General features: G+C 30.8%; 1 protein-coding gene across 20 annotated transcripts in view; it reads right to left on the bottom strand.

Moving 5' to 3' along the window:
- Window positions 1-19,175, bottom strand: part of LOC139488436 (cyclin-dependent kinase-like 4) — a 38,428-nt gene extending 19,253 nt beyond the window's left edge. For 18 of the 20 annotated variants that reach the window (XM_071274012.1, XM_071274016.1, XM_071274011.1 and 15 more), the window contains exons 1-7: window positions 18,437-19,042; window positions 11,724-11,924; window positions 5,063-5,257; window positions 3,652-3,830; window positions 2,961-3,073; window positions 1,934-2,073; window positions 246-485 (exon numbers count right to left, since the gene is read on the bottom strand). In XM_071274012.1, coding sequence (XP_071130113.1) covers window positions 246-485; window positions 1,934-2,073; window positions 2,961-3,073; window positions 3,652-3,830; window positions 5,063-5,257; window positions 11,724-11,891 — 1,035 coding nt within the window. In that variant the 5' untranslated portion in view covers window positions 11,892-11,924; window positions 18,437-19,042. Of the gene's footprint in view, window positions 1-245; window positions 486-1,933; window positions 2,074-2,960; window positions 3,074-3,651; window positions 3,831-5,062; window positions 5,258-11,723; window positions 11,925-18,436 lie in introns of all 20 variants that reach the window. The other 2 variants (XM_071274030.1, XM_071274009.1) reach the window with 2 other exon arrangements.
- Window positions 19,176-20,116: the final 941 nt, after the last annotated feature.

Genomic DNA, 20,116 nt, shown 5'->3' with positions numbered 1-20,116 from the left:
TTATTATTGCGAAAAATGTGGCAGAGTTGTAAACGCAATAATTTAAACTTGCATTTTGAAGTATTTTATATGAATTATACAAGAATTTTCTCAAAATCGTAAAAATTAAATAGCATTTAAGTCTCAAATGACAATGATAAATGCACGCAATTATTTCTGAATTTACAGCAATCCTTTTTTAGTTCAGTTAAATAAAATCAATTTTTTTATCCATACATCTTTAAAAGTAGTTTTTCAGTAAAAACCTTATTATCTTTAAGATCATTAATCTTTTTCTTTTTCTTGATATTTGATCCTTTAGCATCATCTCCATCCTCTTTTTCACTAGACGATGTTTTTATTAACGGATTATTGTGTGTCTCTCTGTGTACTTTCTGTTTCAGATCATGCTGAATTCGTGTAATAAAACCATCTTTCTGGAAAAATTCATGTTTCAGTAACTGTGTACATGTAGGTCTATCATCAGGATCTAGTCGTAAACTTTGCTGAAATCAAAGAGAAATATTTTATCAAAATAACTTCTACATGACATCATAGAAAAAAAATCAACAACATTTAGATTTCTTTGCCATCATCTTGTTATCCAGGATGTGTAATTTAATATCACAAGATAACTGGAAAAAAAATGATAGTAAGGGCGTTTAACAAAAGTTTCATTATTATTCATGGTCTCAAAGAATGTCATTGAACATATGATGATTGGCGCCGTAGAAAATGGAATTAATCCTGATTTTTATATAAATTTGTCTACAAGCAGAAAATGGGTTCAATTTTTACTGCTCTAAGAATGCTTGAAAACAAACAGAATAGGTGGCATAAGGTCAAGCAATACGTCATTGGAATGCAACAGTAATACACATTCTGAGGTCACGCAGGTTCATACAACACTCGTCAACAACAATACACAAATGAAGTCCGGCAGTGGGCGGAGCTTTAACAACAATACACAAATGAAGTCCGGCAGTGGGTGGAGCTTTAAAGCGATATCTGTATATATAGTATACAGATACAGCCTGAGAGTTATCTGTTGGGCTGTATATGTATAATAAGACACCAAAATGCAGGATAGAGCTGAATATTTAAAAAAACAAAGTATAGAGATAGCAAGAAGAACAGATATAAAAGATATTCTTTTGATTTTTTTTATTTCCCAGTTCATTTCTGTGTGCTGCATATTGCTATCTGCACACCAGCAACAATGATTTTCTTGGGTGGGAATGTTATATAAACTGATGACCAATTATCAACTTTATAAACCCAAAACATAGATGTTAATTATCTTTTATGTCAACTGACCAGTTCAGGTAGACTTTTATCAAGAACTAATTTAACTATTGTTAGACGACTTTATATTTGCCTTGATTTCATCGTTAACAATTACTGCTTTAACACCTGTTTTATTAACAAATATCTCTACAAATGCAAACCTATACAATAGTTATCAGCCAGGCTTTATATAATGTGTATATATCGATCAAATTAATAACCTATGTTCCAGATAAGTTTGCTTATGTAAGCACTCTTTATAGAAAGTTTACATTTTACTCTGTCAATATATACAGTAAAAGCTAGTGTCTTCAAACTTTTAACTTTTTACATTTCTTTTTAAAAGTCTTGCATTTCAATCATAGCTTAAAAAAAATCATTAGAGTGCTCCTTCTTCATATTATCAATTCCTTTACAATGTAAAACTATACCAAAACAAAAGTCAACAAATAATTAAGATTTCACTGTAAATTGAATTAATGGTTGTAGCATGACATCTGGTATTTAATTAAATCTACCTAAAGTTTAATACTATCAATATTGGCTATTTTCTCCAAAATGGCAATATACTTTTATCATTTCTTAATGTCTATGTATGTACAGAGGAATTTTAAAAGACTATTAACAAGCACTTTACCCATAATAAATTCTATAAATAAACACTTACCTTCATTAAATCTAAAGAATTGGAGGATATTCTATTAAATTTCTTTTCTAATGGCACCGTTTCCTTTACTTCAGGGATTCTCATACCAACAAACAATGGGTTTCTAAGGAACACTTCTTTGTGACGAGCCGTAAGATTACCTAATAAAGAAAGCATAAAATTCTACATATTTCATTAAGGTTAACAAAAGACAAAAGAATCTAATTTAAATATTTCGAGGCCTTTTATAGCTGACTATGCAGTATTGGGCTTTTCTCATTGTTGAAGCCATATGGTGACCTACAGCTGTTACTTTTTGTGTCATTTGGTCTCTTGTGAAGAGTTGTCTCATTGACAATCATACCACATCTTCATTTTCATATTCACATCATTCCAACATTTGTACACTAAGATTCAAGTTGATGTATACCCATATTCCTATTTCAAACTTCCTTCATAACAAAACTTTCTGTGACAGACAAACAGACAAGGCAAACGAATTTTGAGTATTTTTTATGAATGAGTTTCACCAGTTGACCCGAGGTCAATTAGTGTAAATAATGTCATCGAACAATTGACTCTTACTGTGACGTAATAAAATAAACATTGTGACATCGAAAAATATACAGAAAAATTCAAAAATAGAAAGTGGTCTATTGTTTCACCAAACCATAAAGTTATAGTGTTCTTCTTTTCTCATGAAAAATCACTATTCTTAAGCATGTTAGTTTTTCCATTCAAAATATGGCAAGCATTGTAGGCATTCGTGACATTTAAATAAAACGCAGAATTAATTTATAAATTTATATTCATACAGCACTACAACCATCATGATGAAAGGAGAGTGTATTCTTATAAACTTTGTTTCTAACACACAGCCTGTGGGAATTCAAAGAAACCATGCAGTTCTGTTGTATGCCTTTATTTTCCTGAAATTTTAACACACAACAACTTTGGAATTACAAGGACGAAATTTCTTTGCATGCGTTTATTTTCTTGGGGGTTCTAACTGATAAATAATGTATGTAGCAGTATGTAAATAATTTACCAAAGCATTTAACTATATGATAGAGTTGATCAATATCTGAATCTCCAGGAAACAATGGTTCTCCAGTAAGCATTTCTGATAATAAACAACCTATTGCCCATATATCCACAGCTCTGAAAAAAATATAAAAATTTAATTACAATACTGTGGATTTATCATTTTTCTTGGGGTACTAAATTTCATCCATTTTTGGGTATTGATAGATTTACCACTTATAATAAAAATTTCCAATAGAATTGTATGGACAATTTGTCAATCTGAAGAATTATCAATTATCAATGAAAAATGAATTTCAAGAATGAACAGCATCTTTAAACAAAAATATTTCTGTACCATTTTTTGATGTGATGCATGGATTTTTGCATAGATAATATATCATTCATTAGATCTTGAATATAAAAAACCTACGGTCAGATATCCACACCAATATGAGTTTTATTCAACACTATAAGATCCTGAGAATTATATAGTGAACGTTTTTACTAAGCAAATAAATTAATATTTAAAAAGCTTCTGGCACACAAATGTAACTTTTTTTTCAATTTTAGGGTAGCATTTTGTATGGGCAATTCCAAAGATGTTGTAAATGGAGAGCATGCGATTCTTAATAGAAATTCACATGGTCTCCTCCAGAGTTTTGAACCCTGGATCCCTGTGTTACAAATCAACACCTTCACTGATATCAACTTACTTTCCATATTTTGTATCTCCGACTAATAGTTCTGGTGCTCTGTACCACCTTGTAGCTACATAATCTGTATATGATTCTCCAGGTTGTGCAAGTGTACGTGCAAAGCCAAAATCGCACAATTTTACAACACCTGATTTACTAACTAAAATGTTTTCTGGTTTTACATCTCGATGAATGATCTGTAATAAAAATCAATTATCAACTACAACGAAAATAATGTAATGTTATTAAGAAACACATTATGGCATTTGCTATTTTTTTTTATTTAAAAAAAGCTTTATTTTTCATTGGATAAAAATTGACAGTTTTACTATGGTGGCAATTGACAATGTGGACTGCTGTAAAATTGCATGAAGTTGCCTGCACTGGTATCCTATAGTCTGATGCCTCGGAGACTAGTTTTTGCAACATAAGGGATATTTGTTCTCAGACGAGTAGTTGGATGATGACAAAAAAGATTTCCATTTTTCTGTTGAAATGGTTAGATCTGTCAAACTTAAACAAAACCATCTACTACATGTATAAATTTCCTAAAAGGTTAACAAAAAAAATAACCTAAAAGGTTAATAAAACTGGAGGTAATGGATTAACAAAATTTACAAAGCTCCAGTCCTTTAATCTACTTCCTTGCCAAAAGCATGCAGATGTGACAAAATCACCTTACCAAGGATTTAAAATGTTTTTATAACAACTATTTGTGAAGATATTAATTAAGATTACCATATTTATTGTTTGTCTACCTGTATAAAGTTTCCAAATAATAAATGTTTAATAAATATTGTTATAAGTATTATTAAAACTGTGCTGCAGTTCATTTGTTGGTTCAAACAAACAACTTTAATTTACAAAGAATCACACTTCAAAATAATTAAAAGCTTAAGTTCTCAAATGAAAGTATGATAGCGAAATTTTGATTTTGGTTATAAGAGCTTTTTCGGTAGAGTTTCAAAGCAAACAAAAACAGAAATGAAACACATCAAGATCTAGGTTTTTTTCCCTGACTGCACATGTACATTTAACAGAATGTCTGTGATATTTTGATGTTTTAATATTAAAAGCCTAATATTTTAACCATACATCAATTATTTCTTAAGGATATCTCAAATAATTGCAGTTGAATCAAGCTTAAATGGCATAAAACTCGTATATAATTATTACATTTCAGTCATTTCTTCTTCAATTGTCTGTCATTGAATAAAAGTCCATGCTTTAGATTGATGGTTTTCCTGTTTAAAATGTAGTTTTGGGGACATTTGTGGCTTGTTTATGGGTCTGAGCTCTGTGTTGAGGGCCATACTTTGACCTATAATTGTTAACTTTGTATACGTGTCGACTTGAAAGGAGAGTTGTCTCATTGGCACTTGTACCACAACTTTTAACTTATATCTAACATTCATATTGTTAAACTTACATTATGTACATGACAAAATTCTACTCCTTTTAAGACTTGCCACAATATTCTACGAACAGTGTTTTCATCTAATCCATTTGGACATTTTTCTAGTTCATCTAACACAGTATGATCAACAAATTCAAAAACTAAATAAAGTCTTTTCTTTCTACGGAACACTTCTATTAAATTGACTAGGTGGTCATGTCGTAGTTGCTGGAAAGAAAAAATGCAAAACATGTAATTTATTTTTATCAAACTCTGGATGAAATGGTTTTGCAATAAATCGAGACCACCATAGCATGGATGCAAACAAATCTTATGAAAAGTTCTTATTTCAGATTACAACTCTCACAACATTGCTACATTAGTCAATTGTTCATGCAACCAGTGACAACCAACTTCAGATTAAGAAGGGGGAAAAACTATTCTGATTAGAGCCATTTTCTAATGCATGTAGATTAATACTTTGGTTGACTTGCTTGCTTTGTTTGTATAAACATTAGCTCAAGCATTGTTATTAAGATTGACATCTGCAATCAATATAACTAAGCATAATTAAACCAGTATCTTATTTAGATTTTAATGGACATTAATACATAACCAAATAACCAAATTCAATGTTTGTACAAACAAAGCAAGCAGGCCAACCAAAGTCCTAATCTACGTGCATTAGGAAATTAGCTCTAAGGAAAAGACTTGTTTGCCTTCTACTTAAGTCAAACTTTTACAATTCATTCTGACTCAATAGTTGTCTTATACCATGCTTCACTGGCTGCAACTCTGTGAGTGCTTTAAGTTTTGCAGTGCCATTTTAACAAAAATTGATATTGTTGGGTTTTTCTGATACCACTTTGGCCTAAAAGACATCCAAACTTCCCATCTAGAAGATAGACGTCTCTCATGCATAGAGGTATTTGTACATTTTTGCCAAAATAGATAAATTATATGATATACTGCTCAGGGGTATTAAAATCGGGTGGTACCAGCCTAAAAGGTACCTTAACCTTTTATGGTCTACTTTTTAAGTATAGGTAATGCATCAAATTGAAAGATTAAAGATAGTTCTTAAGTTTCCTATTACTAAAATGAAAATGAATTTAATTTGCATAAAACTTTTCTCTCTTAAAAATCTTCAAACATCAGGTTTGTGAAGAGTATAAACCTGTAATTCAAATTCTTCATGGGGGATATAGGTTAAACTATCTTCTTTAAAAAGTAGGATAAAAAACAAAAACATTTGTTCTTAAATTTCAGTCCATAGTTTCATGTCTTAACTTATATAATCTAAAGCATGCATACATATCAAATTAACTCATTAGAATTCTACAGTAATACATATCTACGTATTCTAGTTACAGTCCTAATGATTTTTGTTTGTTAACACTACTTAAATGGTCGCATAATAAGTGTATATTATGTAATAACTACAAATACCAGATTCTATTACAGTTAACAGGGGAACAGTCTGTTATCTTTACAGATGAGAAGTAATCATAGCACTGGAATGCAATTTGATAATGCTAGTCTATATGTACCTAATAACTTCATCTCTGTTTTGTAATAAGTTTTGAAAAAAAAGTTCAACAATAACTTTCAATCTTGTATCTTGTATAGATCTAACAAAGATTATTGATATAACAGGCTATTATTTAAACTTGGAAATATTTTTAATTATGGAATTTGCATAGTTTCTAAGCTTGAAATTTTTAATAAATTCCATCTTTATTTTGTACTTCAATGTTCTGTGATGCCCACAACACTTTCTATTACGAAGAAAATAGTACATTTTCAATGGAATGTACTGTGCTGCGCACAACACTATCTATACAAAATACTTTGTATGGGAAGTGTTATGCACCGCTCAAAAAATTATAATACCAAATAAACATGGAATTTATTTAAAAATTTCAAGCACAAGAAATTATGCAAATTCCATAATTAAAGTAATAGCCTGTTATATGAAAAACACTGACTTAACAAGATGCTTAAATTTCAATGTTTGGGTATTTCAGAATGTAGAATGTAGCAATTGTATTACTGGGCATACAGTCTTGTAGAAGTACATGCCCGAGTATCCATAAATGAAGTATCCTTGGGACCACCATCTGGAATAAGTTGCTAATTTCATAACTCAACAGTATATAATATGTCTTTAAAAAAAATTTGAAGACATTTATTTTTAAAGAAGCTGCATGACAATAAAAGGAAACATCTGATTTGGGCCTAAAAACTACTCCTCCAATTCAAAAAAGAAAGAAATGTGTAACAGACAGACAGACAGATGATGTGTAATGGACAGATAGACAGATGAATGGACAAGGGCAAACCAGTATGCTCCTCTTTTGAAACCAAAAAATTTGGTATATAACATTACAGTATAATGTGTGTTTGACTGTTCTAAGCTATTCATAATTCAACCAATTTTTAAGTTGTTTATAATAAAACAATATGTAAATACACTTATTAAATCAACCATTGATATCATAATACTGTGATCTTCAGTACATGCAACACACGATAAAACAGTCGTTAAGCGCAATTCCTCAAGTGTGCCTATTAATACATTTATATAACAATAGACAATTGATTTAGATGAGCAATCTTAAATGCTCAAATAAATAAGAAGTTAAATACAATTCAAAAATTATTTACGTATATCAATAGATGGATTTTAATAAATTTCAATACATAACCAAAGGCATACTAAAGCATTGATTTAAATTCCAAGTGTAAATGTGCTACGATTATAGGATCAAGTTAAGTATGAATACGAACAAAGAATTAACTAACCCGCTTTTAATACTGTCTTGATTATATTGTAGATATTAGATTATTAATAAAAAATGGTCTATGAATATTAAATGATCTTTATAGAATATCCTTTGACTTGAGAATAAAGCATTTAAAAGCACATTTAAAAATGCAGGTACAATTCAAACTGATTATATACCTTTTAATGAATTTTTACATGGCATAATTTCACACAAAACATTAAACGCTTATTTTAAATGGTGTCACTTCAGCTTTCACTATTTCAAAAACTTTCTGTTTGTTTGTGGTAGTAACTGCAATCAAGGAGTAATTAAACACAGCCTATTAAGTAAGCCAGTCGTTAGGTGTGAGTGCTACTGGTAAATTTATACAGAAAAGTGCTTTGGAGACACAAAATTAAAAAAGATTAGTAACTTCCAATTCCTATGCAAAGAAAGGAACTGTAATGATCAACAAACATGCAGTCTGATTCCTGACATTTTTTGTATTCTGTCTCAAGTACAAAAAAGCACTTCAGACACACACATTTATAAGGTTTTATTTTCATTTCATTTGCAAGGAAAGGAACTATAAACGTCAACAAACAATATATTTAACATTCAATCTAATTCTGATTATATATGTGGTATTTTGAGGGATTGCTGCGTTACAAAGTCTGACTATAAGGCCTAAAACACACCTTATTTCCTCACCAAACCGGGTGAAATTTTTTTATAATTATAAAATAAGTATAAAGATTAATTCCGCTATATAATAGACTATTTAAGTTCTGTTAAATTGTTTGGTTGCTCAGCTGTCTTACATTTATTGCTCTATTCATATTTCAACAGCTCAGACTGAATGTAAAAACTGTCTGCAATACATTTCCTTAGAACACTGTAAAGTTATAGACTTGTAAACAATAATTGAATATATCGATACAAATTATAACCTTAAGAAGTCACACCTTTCAAACACCTTTGAAACAATACAAAAAGAATATTCTCCATTATCATGTTATCTACCGTTGTGATCATATTGCGTTCTTATTGTTTAACTTTTAGTTTATTGTTTCACACTATATAATCACCATAAACATGCACCAGTCATGTACTTTAAAACGTAATTCAGTGGTTATCTGTTGCTTTTAACAAACAAACAGGGTGAATAAAAAATAAGATTTTCCAAAACATGCTGATGATCCTTACACTTAAATTACTTAAATTTTGTTTATCAAATTCTGTATCTAAAACTTAGTCAATTGTTTTAACCAAACTTTTAGTCCCAAAGAACCTAATTCAAAAACCTATTTACATGTATAACCATGTGTCTATACCAAGAATTTCAGCCAACTATCTTTTACAGAAAGGGCCTTGGTGGTTGAGTGGTCTTGGTAGTTTAACTACTGATTGATGGATTGTTGGTTGCGTAACATCCAGTGGCAAATATTTTATGTATGTTCAGGACTAGAACAAGTCAACAATAAATCCAATAGGTACGTTAGGCCTTGTTATAATAAAGGCCATCCAGGATGATGGTATAAATAGGGCATAAAAATTGGAAAAGGCGAATGAATTTTACCCCAATCTTGGCAATAAGGTTTTACAGTCACAGCGCTGATGCAGATTTTCCTAAAATTTTGTATAGATTCTTTTGAGCTGAAGTTGAACACTTCCTATACAGACTTGATTAATATTTTACAAGCCTTGGATGATGGGCCTGTGACAAAAAGTGAAGACTGGACCTCTAAACTATGCTAGGATGGCTGATAGTCATCTTTGACATCAACATTCAGTCAGAATCTAATTATGACATGTGCATTTAAGAATTTTATATCATATACTTTATAAAACACCAAGGCTCTACATTAAAGACCAAATTCAAATAATGAAATGTAAATTGTACTGGGTTTTGTTTTCTTGAATGTATGTATACAAGTCAGGAGCCTCTGGCCTTTGTTAGTCTTGTATTATTTTAATTTTAGTTTCTTGTGTACAATTTGGAAATTAGTATGGCGTTCATTATCACTGGACTAGTATATATTTGTTTAGGGGCCAGCTGAGGGACGCCTCCGGGTGCGGGAATTTCTCGCTACATTGAAGACCTGTTGGTGTCCCTCTGCTGTTGTTTTTTATTTGGTCGGGTTGTTGTCTCTTTGACACATTCCCCATTTCCATTCTCAATTTTATAATAGTCTAGGCAGATTAAGTCAACAAGTGTTTTATTTTAAATGTATATTTTTTACTTGCTGGCCTAATACTACCTATTTGTACATTTGTTAGCATTATGAACATTCTTTATTTTCTTTAATAATATTTTTGTCCCATCCATTTGTATTTCAATTTGTATGCTGATTATGACAAAATCAATCGTAATTCAGACAATATTGATAGATTATGTAAAGCTTAAAGTGGGGTAAAACAATTTTACGTGAGAAACAATAGTTAAATGGTCTAATGCAAATGTATACTTATTGCCATGTGATATTCAAACAATAAAATTGGGACATCTGGTGTCATGAACTTCAAAAATCATTTAAAAATTTGAATTAATGCAAAATCTATATATGACAAAAGAAACAAAATAAACTTGTTTATTCAACAAATTTTAATCCCGAAAATGATGACAGTTTGTTTGCTTACACTAATTGGTTTGAATGCTTATTTTATTGTGTATACTGATGAAAAGAGCAGATCAAGTAACACAGGTGGTCGAAATTCATTTAAGTAATTTTTAGCTGTAAATAAAACATATTTGACCATTATCGCTTAAAGCATCCTACTTCAAAACTTACAATAACAGAAATACAATATTAAAAGCTTTCAAAATGATCATCTTACAATCTATAAATAATTTTCAACAAGGACATTTTGATTGAACAAACAAGTATGTGTCCATAGTACATGAATACCTCACTCCAGTATAATTTTCTATGTTCAGTGGACTGTGAAATTGGGATCAAAACTCCAATTTCGCATTTAAATTGGAAAGATCATATCATAGGATACATGTGTAAAAAGTTTCTAGTTGATTGGACATTAAGTTCAACTTCATCAAAAACTTTAATCTGAGGTTGGACAGACAGACAAACGAACAAATAGACAACTGAACAAACAGACACACAGACCAAAAAAGAAAACGTCCGTAGGTGAGGCAAAAAAATAAGTATTTTCAGGCCCGTAGCCAGGAATTTCAAAAGGGGGGTTCGTTTGACTCAAAAACTCGACTTTAACAGTCACAATTCGAACAGAACATTGACTTTAACAGTGCTTATTTGTTTTCAAGGGGGGGTTCGTCCGAACCCCCCGAACCCCCCCTGGCTACGGGTATGATTTTACTGTTGATTAAAAGAATTGTAGAAAAAGTTATGAAATTTTTTAACTTTTTAAATTCCAAAATCATTATTGTATCTCCCTCAATGACCCTCATGTACAGGAAGGATTCACTGGTTTTGGATATAATTTGGTCATTTCTGATTTTATCAGCTCTTTAACATTTATGTTTAGTCTTAATGGTCATTGTTACTACCAAAGTTTTCTTGTACAAGTTTTCTTGGTCAAGGTTTTGATGGTTGTTTTTTAGTGGTTGTCAAAGAAAAAGTTGATAAAAAAAATCTTTGACTGGCTTGAAAAATGGAAAGGTTCTCATCCAATATTTCCTTTAAACTTAAATGGCCTTGGATAGGAATTATTTAATCACAGTGCAATTTTTTCTTGCACAAAGTTGTTCATAAACAAATTTGATAATGACTACAGATGACTTAAACCAAATTAACCTGATCAAGAAAAATTTTACCAAGGGAACTTTGATAGTGACAACTTGGCATAAGATTTTTAAAATGTTTTGGCCTTGAGCATCACTAAAGCGACATTAATTGTCAAATGCACATTTTGTGCAATAACATTGGTAATATTATTAACTTTAATACCTTTAACATTCTGACTTCTCGAAGAGCAATCTTCTTCACCATTTTATCATCTTCACTTTCTAAAAACTTTTTAATAGCTACTAGCTGTCCAGTTTCTTTATGTCGACATTTTAATACCATTCCATAGCTCCCTTCACCAACTAATCCCAAGTTTTCATACTTCTCCATAGTGGACTATAATAATGTCCTGGCTTTTAATGCCTGAAAAAGAAATGAAAGAAAAATGCAGTGCCATTTTTTTCTTACTGTTAGAACATTTCTGTAGATTTGAGAAATTTTACAAATCAGATGACAAATTGTGCAAATATGTATGTGGGGATTCAAAATACATGAAATAGTTGAGCATTCTTATATGCCAGTCCCAATACAGGAATTTCTTCAGTGGATATTACAGATGCTGTGTTACATAAATTTATCATCTTCATAGAATTTGAAATTAATGCAAGATCTTTTTTTGGTCATTGTTTTTTTAGTGAACCCATAACCTGCCTGCCTCATGATGGCTCATCATTACATGATATAAAGACTTTAAGTTATAAACAACTTCAAAAATACATTAAATTTGTAGTATTTTACAAAAACTTTTATAACTTTTTATGTATAACAATACATTTGTAGCTTCTAATTAATTTATATTTTTTGGTGGAAAACACCAAATTGTTATTTTAATTAAACCATTATGGTCCAGCTATATCATGAAAATTTGATGCTACATGTAGAATATACAATGCCATATATTCAGTACACTATTAACTTTTTAACATCATCATGATAATGATTTAATCAATTTGATTCAGGATCCAAGAAAGAACATTATTTTGTTAATGCCTCTACAAAAAAGGGGGGGGGGGGGCATCATGTTGCCAGTCTGTACATTTTAAAATTTGCTTCTGTAAGCAAACTTTTGTTTGCCTCAACATGCTCAACCAGATGTCAAGAAACTGATACACAAATCTTTTATCACCGAACACAGCTCAAATGTTAATTATGTCCCTTTATAAATGGCAACATTTATTTATTGCTGAATTTGCCATATATATATATAAATACAGGCAGCTTCATTTGTGTCCAATGGACATATTCATTTATTGTATCATGTGTACATGTATATATATAGAATAGCCATACATTGTCTCGAAATATCAATGTTATTTGTACAAGGCTTAGAAACAGGTAGAAAGCGAGGCTGTGCCGAGCATTTCTACCTGTTTCGAGCCAAGTACAAATAACCGATTGATATTTCGAGACAATGTATGGTTATTCTTTATATACATGTATACTGCAACTCTTATAAGTGTTCTAAATGAAGTATTTAGGGTAAAAACCATCATTTTTTAATTTGGAGCGGACGACGTAAAATTTTCGCGAACCTGTATGTTTTATTGACGTCATAAATAAAACTCTACGGAAACGCATTGTCAATGCAATTTGACTGCTCAAATAGGACAGCTGCAGTATATATAGATATAAGATGTGGTATGAGTGCCAATGAATCAACTCTCCATCCAAGTCACTATTTGTAAAAGTTAACCATTAAAGGTCAAAGTAAGGTCTTCTACATATATAGAGCCTTGGCTCACACTGAACAGCAAGCTATAAAGGTACAAAAATGACTATATATGTATATTTGCCAACAAGACCAAAATCCACCATTCAACATGAAATGGATATGAGACAGCAGAAAATTCATTTGTAATTACATTTGATTTTTGAAGAACGATTTAATCAAGTGAGGAACTTCTGTTTGATAAGATTGTGTAAGGTCACTGCTCAATCAAAACTAAACTACATGTACACTGTAGCTACATTAGAAAATATGTAATGTCAAACCAAAAAAAAAAGCTTTTTATAAGTAACACACAATTTTAGATCTCAACATTAATTTTGAAAATTTGTTGATTTATAGGCTTTCTTAAAATCTTGAAAAAAATTGATAAAATCCATGAATTACTATGAATCTAAGGTATCATTTCACAACACCACAACATGCTCAAAGTATGTTGTTTTTAGCAAACATAAGCAAATGCATTACTCATTAGGCAACTACATAAAGTAGTTTTTAGACAATTTGACTGTAACAAATTACAAAAAATGTATATCAGTATACATCTTTAAGAGTTTTATGCAACTTTTCAACTTGGATTCATACATGATCTTCAAGTATTCACACCATCATATTTTTTTATAATTTGATATGATAAATATACAACAGTTAAACCTTGAGGTTAACATAGTAAACTGTTAAAACAACATAATTTGTTCAATATTTAACACCAAATCTAAAATTAAGGTTTTAAAACTGACAGATCATTTTGGTCAAGAATGGATTAAATTTGGTAAGATTGATAAAACTTTATCTTATGGTGTCTGATTATATAAAATGATGAAATAAAAAAGACTGATGAACAGTAATTTGACCAGAAAAGAATGACTAAATTAAACCCATTATATATATCATTTGTATATCGTCTTAAGTATTCAAAAATTGCTGGCATGGGGTTTAAAACGGCTTAAACTAAAGTTTCTTTTAAATACCTATTGATTGCATATAGATTTTATGGATTATCTTTGTGTTTATGCATTTCAATGTTTAAACTGACATAGGATAAAATCTAAACCCCACATATAAGTTAATAAATCTCACATTTGTTTTAACATTTATGGAGTACCTTTAGTGTAAATCAAAAACACTATGTTATGTAGTCATTTGTACCATCTTTACAGTATAATGGGGTCAATATTTAGCAGTGGCTTTGTTTAATATACATACATGTACTAGTAAGGAAAATGATGGCAATTTATTACTACTCAGAAAAGACATTACAAAAAACATTAAGAATTTAAGTAGTAAAAACTCTGATGATATCAGCTTTTGGTTATCAGAACATACAATGTTGACTGGTATATGTATATACAATGTATGAATTACATTGTACTCCAGAAATACTTTCTTAGATGCATTTATATGAATCTTGATATCCCTTAAATAAGCATATATTTGTATAATTCCATACCTACATGTACCTGTAGGATTGTAATGTAAAAATGTACATGTCCAGTTAAACATTTCAATATCTTGTGAAAGGCTCTTAAATTTGGATTTTCATTAATGCTTAATATCTGTAGCATATTATACATGTATCATTATATTCTTTGCAAAATCTATTTTTATGTTCTATAAGTAAAATGTTATTGAAAATGAAAACTACCTATTTATTGATCCCAGATAAAATATAATGTTTCATTATTTTTCTATATTTTCATTATCTTATTATTTTCTCTTTTTTTAAGCCCTAAAAATAAGTTGAAGATTAAGTTTGGAAGTGTGGACCAGTTTTAGAATTTATTAATCAAATTCATCTCTCAATCTTTAAATGCACTTTATCTTTCATTTTCATGCTTATAAAGCAATTTATTTCTTTACAAAAATGTCCTTAGAACTCAATATACAGATAATAAAGGCAGTTCTCCCCTGCCGAGACATCAACAATATTAATTGCAGCTGTAAATTTCATAAAATTGCTAATGATTTATTAGGATGTTATATACTATATAAATTTGTATTTAATAATCTAAGCACTTTTCTATGTGACAATAGTTCAATCAATACAGATGAGTGAGTGAGAGTGAGATTGTTCCAATAAGGGGGGAAAACAGACAGTCCTATCAACCTTATTAAAAAGAGGTGTATGTTGAGACTATATTTCTCTTTACCCTCCCCTCCATGGATTGATTATTGTATGCATTCTCCAAACAGGAGGCATAAAATTGAAATCTTCATTAACCAACACAGTGGCAGATCCAAAAGAGGGGAGGGTCATAGGGTTAGAAACACTTTTTTTTCACGATTGATGCTTTTGAATTGAGAAGTTTAGATGGAATGTCCCTTTTAAAAATGGTTAGAACCACCCTTGCAACATCGTTGTACAAACAAACTCCCCACTTTGACTGGGGTTTTACAGCAATTTTGACCAAAACAAAAGTAACCATATTTTTATCCCTATTTGCCAATGTACAGCCAATGTACAATTTTTTTAAATTTTTTTACTTCAGATGGAATATTTCAATAAAATTTGCTGATTCTCATTACACACGCTTTTCAAAGACGAAACATTTAAACTGAGGTGCATGTACCATATAGACCCTGAGGTATCAGTATGTATTATATCTTGAATCCATAAATTATATATTGCATGATTCAAATTTCAATGAGACTTGCACTTTTATAAAAGAAGATGCAGGTTTCATACAGAATTTGGCAAAATTTTAGAAATCTATTCAGACATGTCAGAGTCTGTTAAAATAAAGATATTCATACAAAATCAAAAGAACCCTTTTAATTTATTTTGAAGTTTAGTGGGTTTAATTCTAATATTTTCTCATACAAGTACATGTACATTTTTACATTTTCTACATTTGTAGATTAAAGGTTGCAAGTTAGTAAAGTTATGCAAACAACACCCAAAGTGAATTCACATTTACTTTGCATGAAAAAATAATCTTTCTTTACTCATCAAGTAGACATGAAGAGAGTTGTTTATTTATATATTTCTTTGATGTTAAGATGACAAAAATATGTAAGAACTACCCTGAGTACTTACATTTGTAGTGGAGACTCATGTACCACTGACAACTCTTCTGATAATTATTATAAATGTAGTTAAATAAATCGTCCATCAATGTCTAGTTTTAAATTAACAAAACCTTACAGTTACTACTTTCTGGTGACTGTCATGACTGTAAAATTAACTTGACAGATGCACATCATTGTACATGTGTTCATAATAAAAAAGCATTGATATCCCAAATTCAAGAATTAATAATTTAGATGTGGTTGTTAGGATTGTCTTATTTTGCAAATGTAAACAGTTCAAAAATGTGATGACAATGAATGAGGGTTTTAATGGGGGTACACAAATGTACCTTCATGACGAATAACGGTAAATACCATTAATACTCTTGCCAAATGATGTTAATGTTCTTAAATTTTTGGTGCATAACAATAAAATGCACACTTTCTTTTAAAGAAAAAAAAAAACGACTCTGATAGAACAGTTAAGAAAAAAAAATAATGAACCAAAACAACCAATTCTAGACTGGCATGACTGGTGTATGATCTAAACGAAATAAAGCTGAATGATTTAATGGCCGAAAGCAATATAATGACACAGCTGTATTTGTTGTTTTTTTAAATATATAATAAGATGTGGTTCGATTGCCAATGAGACAACTGTCCATCAATCCAATAGACTGAGTGTCTCCAAATACAATGAATCTGGGTCCGTTCGCGCCCATTTGGTACCCCAATCACTTTCGCCCCCTTTCACTTTCGCATCATACACATTCGCACTCAAAGTCCGTTCGCACCCTACACGTTCTCGCCCATTTTTTATTGGTTTTGTGTGTAATAACTTTGTAATCAAATGTTGGCAAGTGTATTCCTATCAGTATATTTGTTGCCATTGCGTTGAATAAATCTTAATCATGTTTTGGATAGTGTATTGTTGAAAAAAGAATATCATTGTTTCTAATATAAAGTGAGATTCTGTCAACGTTTTTTCTGTTTGTGTTGAATACATGTAAATCTTAATCATGTTTTGGTGTCCTTTGGTTAGTGTACTGCTAAATAACTTTATTTCACTGTTCCAAAATTAAGTGAGTTTCTGACAACGATTTTTTTTTGTGTTGAATAAGTTTTAATCATGTTTTGGTTAGTACAAATGTATATTGCTATAATTTTTTGTTTCATTGTTTCAGATCAAAGGAGCCAAGCAGTTAAAATCTTTTGTGGTTTTCATTTAAAAACTTTAATGTTTTACTCATACCAAGCTAAATACATGTACATGAAGTATTTACATAAAAGCAATTTAAAACTGTTACAATCATGATTTTCTAATTATTCAAATGACATTTGATTTAAAATTGGATGCTGTCGTGAAGGGAGCGAATGGACCTTGGGTGCAAACGTGTGAGGTGCGAACGAGTAGGGTGCGAAAGTGTATTGGGCGCAAACGTGTGGATTTTAACATTAATGCAACTAAGAAATGTACTTGTAGTATATAATTTATCAAACTATTTTTAAAATGAACATGGGACAGATGAATAAGAAAGCATTACTAATATGGCCTTTACTCTTTAAAACCACCTCTGTTCCTTAGAAGAAAATACATCTGACTGATAACTATGATACATGTAACTCAAGCTCAATATTTTTAAAGTCTACAGAAATTCACATGTTCATGTAATAACTGTTGGCATGTGATTTCTTCCGTTTGTTGACATTATTATTTGAGTATTCATGCAAAGTTGTGCACAATGCAGTACATGTACAAAAATAACATATACTGATATACCTGTACAATGCGGATGTAAAGAATTCCTGGATCATGTAAACCGGTATTGAGTCTGTTTGCCCTGATTACATGGTCGCCTTGGGTATATTCACCCTGAGTTTGTTTGCCCATTGATTCCATTTGCCCTGGGTTTGTCCTTCCTACTTTTATATCATATTATTTGAATAAGAGATTTATATGTCTCTGTTAATATTAAGGGTATTAAAGTTTAATAAACTTATCTATATGGTAGTGTAATTCATGAAAACACATTTAAATAATTAAAAGTTGATAGCTTGTTTTAAAACATTAATTCTTTATAACAATAATTCTCACTGATTGCTATAATAATTGTCTTTGACGGATTAATAATAAACCTACCTTTTAATTTAAATATTTATAGGCTATTCTTGCTCCAATTGGTTATATACCACTAATTTCTCCACATTGTTTATCTATGCCAATATTCACAAAAACATATAAAACATTTTCACTTCAAATTGAAATAAATTTATGTGTAAACAGCTGGTCTACTTTCACTCTCACTGTCAAACTTTTAAAATACTATCCTACAATATAAAGTCTATCAATAATATCTCAAAATGAAAGTTGTCGTCTGCTTCATGATGATCTTATTATTTTTGAGTATAAACATATCGAACTCCTTGTAATTCACTGTTCTTCATATTTGTTTCTTAACAACTTCAACAGAACATTTTAATCCAGCTAATCGCACGTTTGTCAAAAGTAATCCGAGATAATGTAGTTATTTATCGTCGTATATTTGTAAGTAAAAATAGATTGAAACACGTGAATTTTTTATGTCCAAAAAATAACATGATTATTAATATTTTTAATTTAAATAAACAATAATTTAACTTCCGGGAATAAATGAAAAAGCTTTTATCGGTTGTCAGATCAAGTGTTTTACAATCAACAACTGTTTAATCCAGTTGCAACATGATTAAAACTGTAAATGCTAATTACACCATTCATACTTCTTTTGAACTTTTGCCAGACCGCATGTATCTAGTGACAACAAATGTTTGACTTCCGGTTCTTTTGTGTCACACTTTTTTCCAGTTATAACTGTGTTTTGTACAGAAAATGTAAAATAAATTTGATAAACGCTATTAAGATTGTATCTAGCATTGTACGAAAAGATAACCTTTAGCCTTTAATGGCACCATTTGTGCGAATCATCCCTTAATAGGAAAAAGTACACGCATGCGTAGAACACAATAACAACAAAACTTCCTGTAGCATATGGCCTACTGTAAAATATGGTGATGGTGATGGATTGGAGCCAGGAACCCTTATATAGATTAAACAGCACTGTAAGGGTGTTTTCCCTCAATTATTGATGTAAATCTAATGGGTCTAAGTGTATGATATTAAAAAAATGAAATGAAAATTGTATATCTGCTTCATATTCATAAAAATATTAGACTGAAATAAGAGTAATTAATTCTCGTCCATATTTCTAGATCTGCATGAATTTGTATTTGGCAAAACTTTTAGGAATATTTGATTCTAAATGCTCTTCGACTCCGTACTTTGTTTGGCGTTTCATACTTTAATTTAAATCGAGCGTTACTGATGAGTCTTTTGTAGATGAAACGCGCACCTTGCGCAAATCATGACAGAAATTCAACCCTGGTATCTATATGATGTGGGTCTCATTGGGGACTAAGCATGACGCGGGATTGGCGTGACACTGGAAAGTCGAATAATTAAGCGTCAAAACGGGAAACGAAGTCCGGCGGGACACGGAAAACTACATGCACTAGTATGGCATCGAGTAGCGGATGATACCGGATTTTCACAAAAAAATAACTTGATCCGGAATTAGACCCCCCCCCCCCCCCCAAACGGCGGATCCAGTAATTTTAATAACTGGAGAACCACTCTCTGCCTACGAGGGGACCCGCTCCGGTCACGCTTAAGTGATTCTCTATATGATCAACCAAAGTTTTCCTAAAAAAGGGGGGGCAGGCCCCCTGAGCCTCCTCTAAATCCGCCTCTGTCCCAATGAGACCCCACTATGGTGACTTTATTTGT

This window comes from Mytilus edulis, chromosome 9 (genome assembly GCF_963676685.1).
Source record: "Mytilus edulis chromosome 9, xbMytEdul2.2, whole genome shotgun sequence".
Classification (NCBI taxonomy): Eukaryota; Metazoa; Mollusca; class Bivalvia; order Mytilida; family Mytilidae; genus Mytilus; species Mytilus edulis.
Note: the sequence above shows the minus strand (reverse complement) of the source record. Positions and strands in the feature narration are given on the sequence as shown.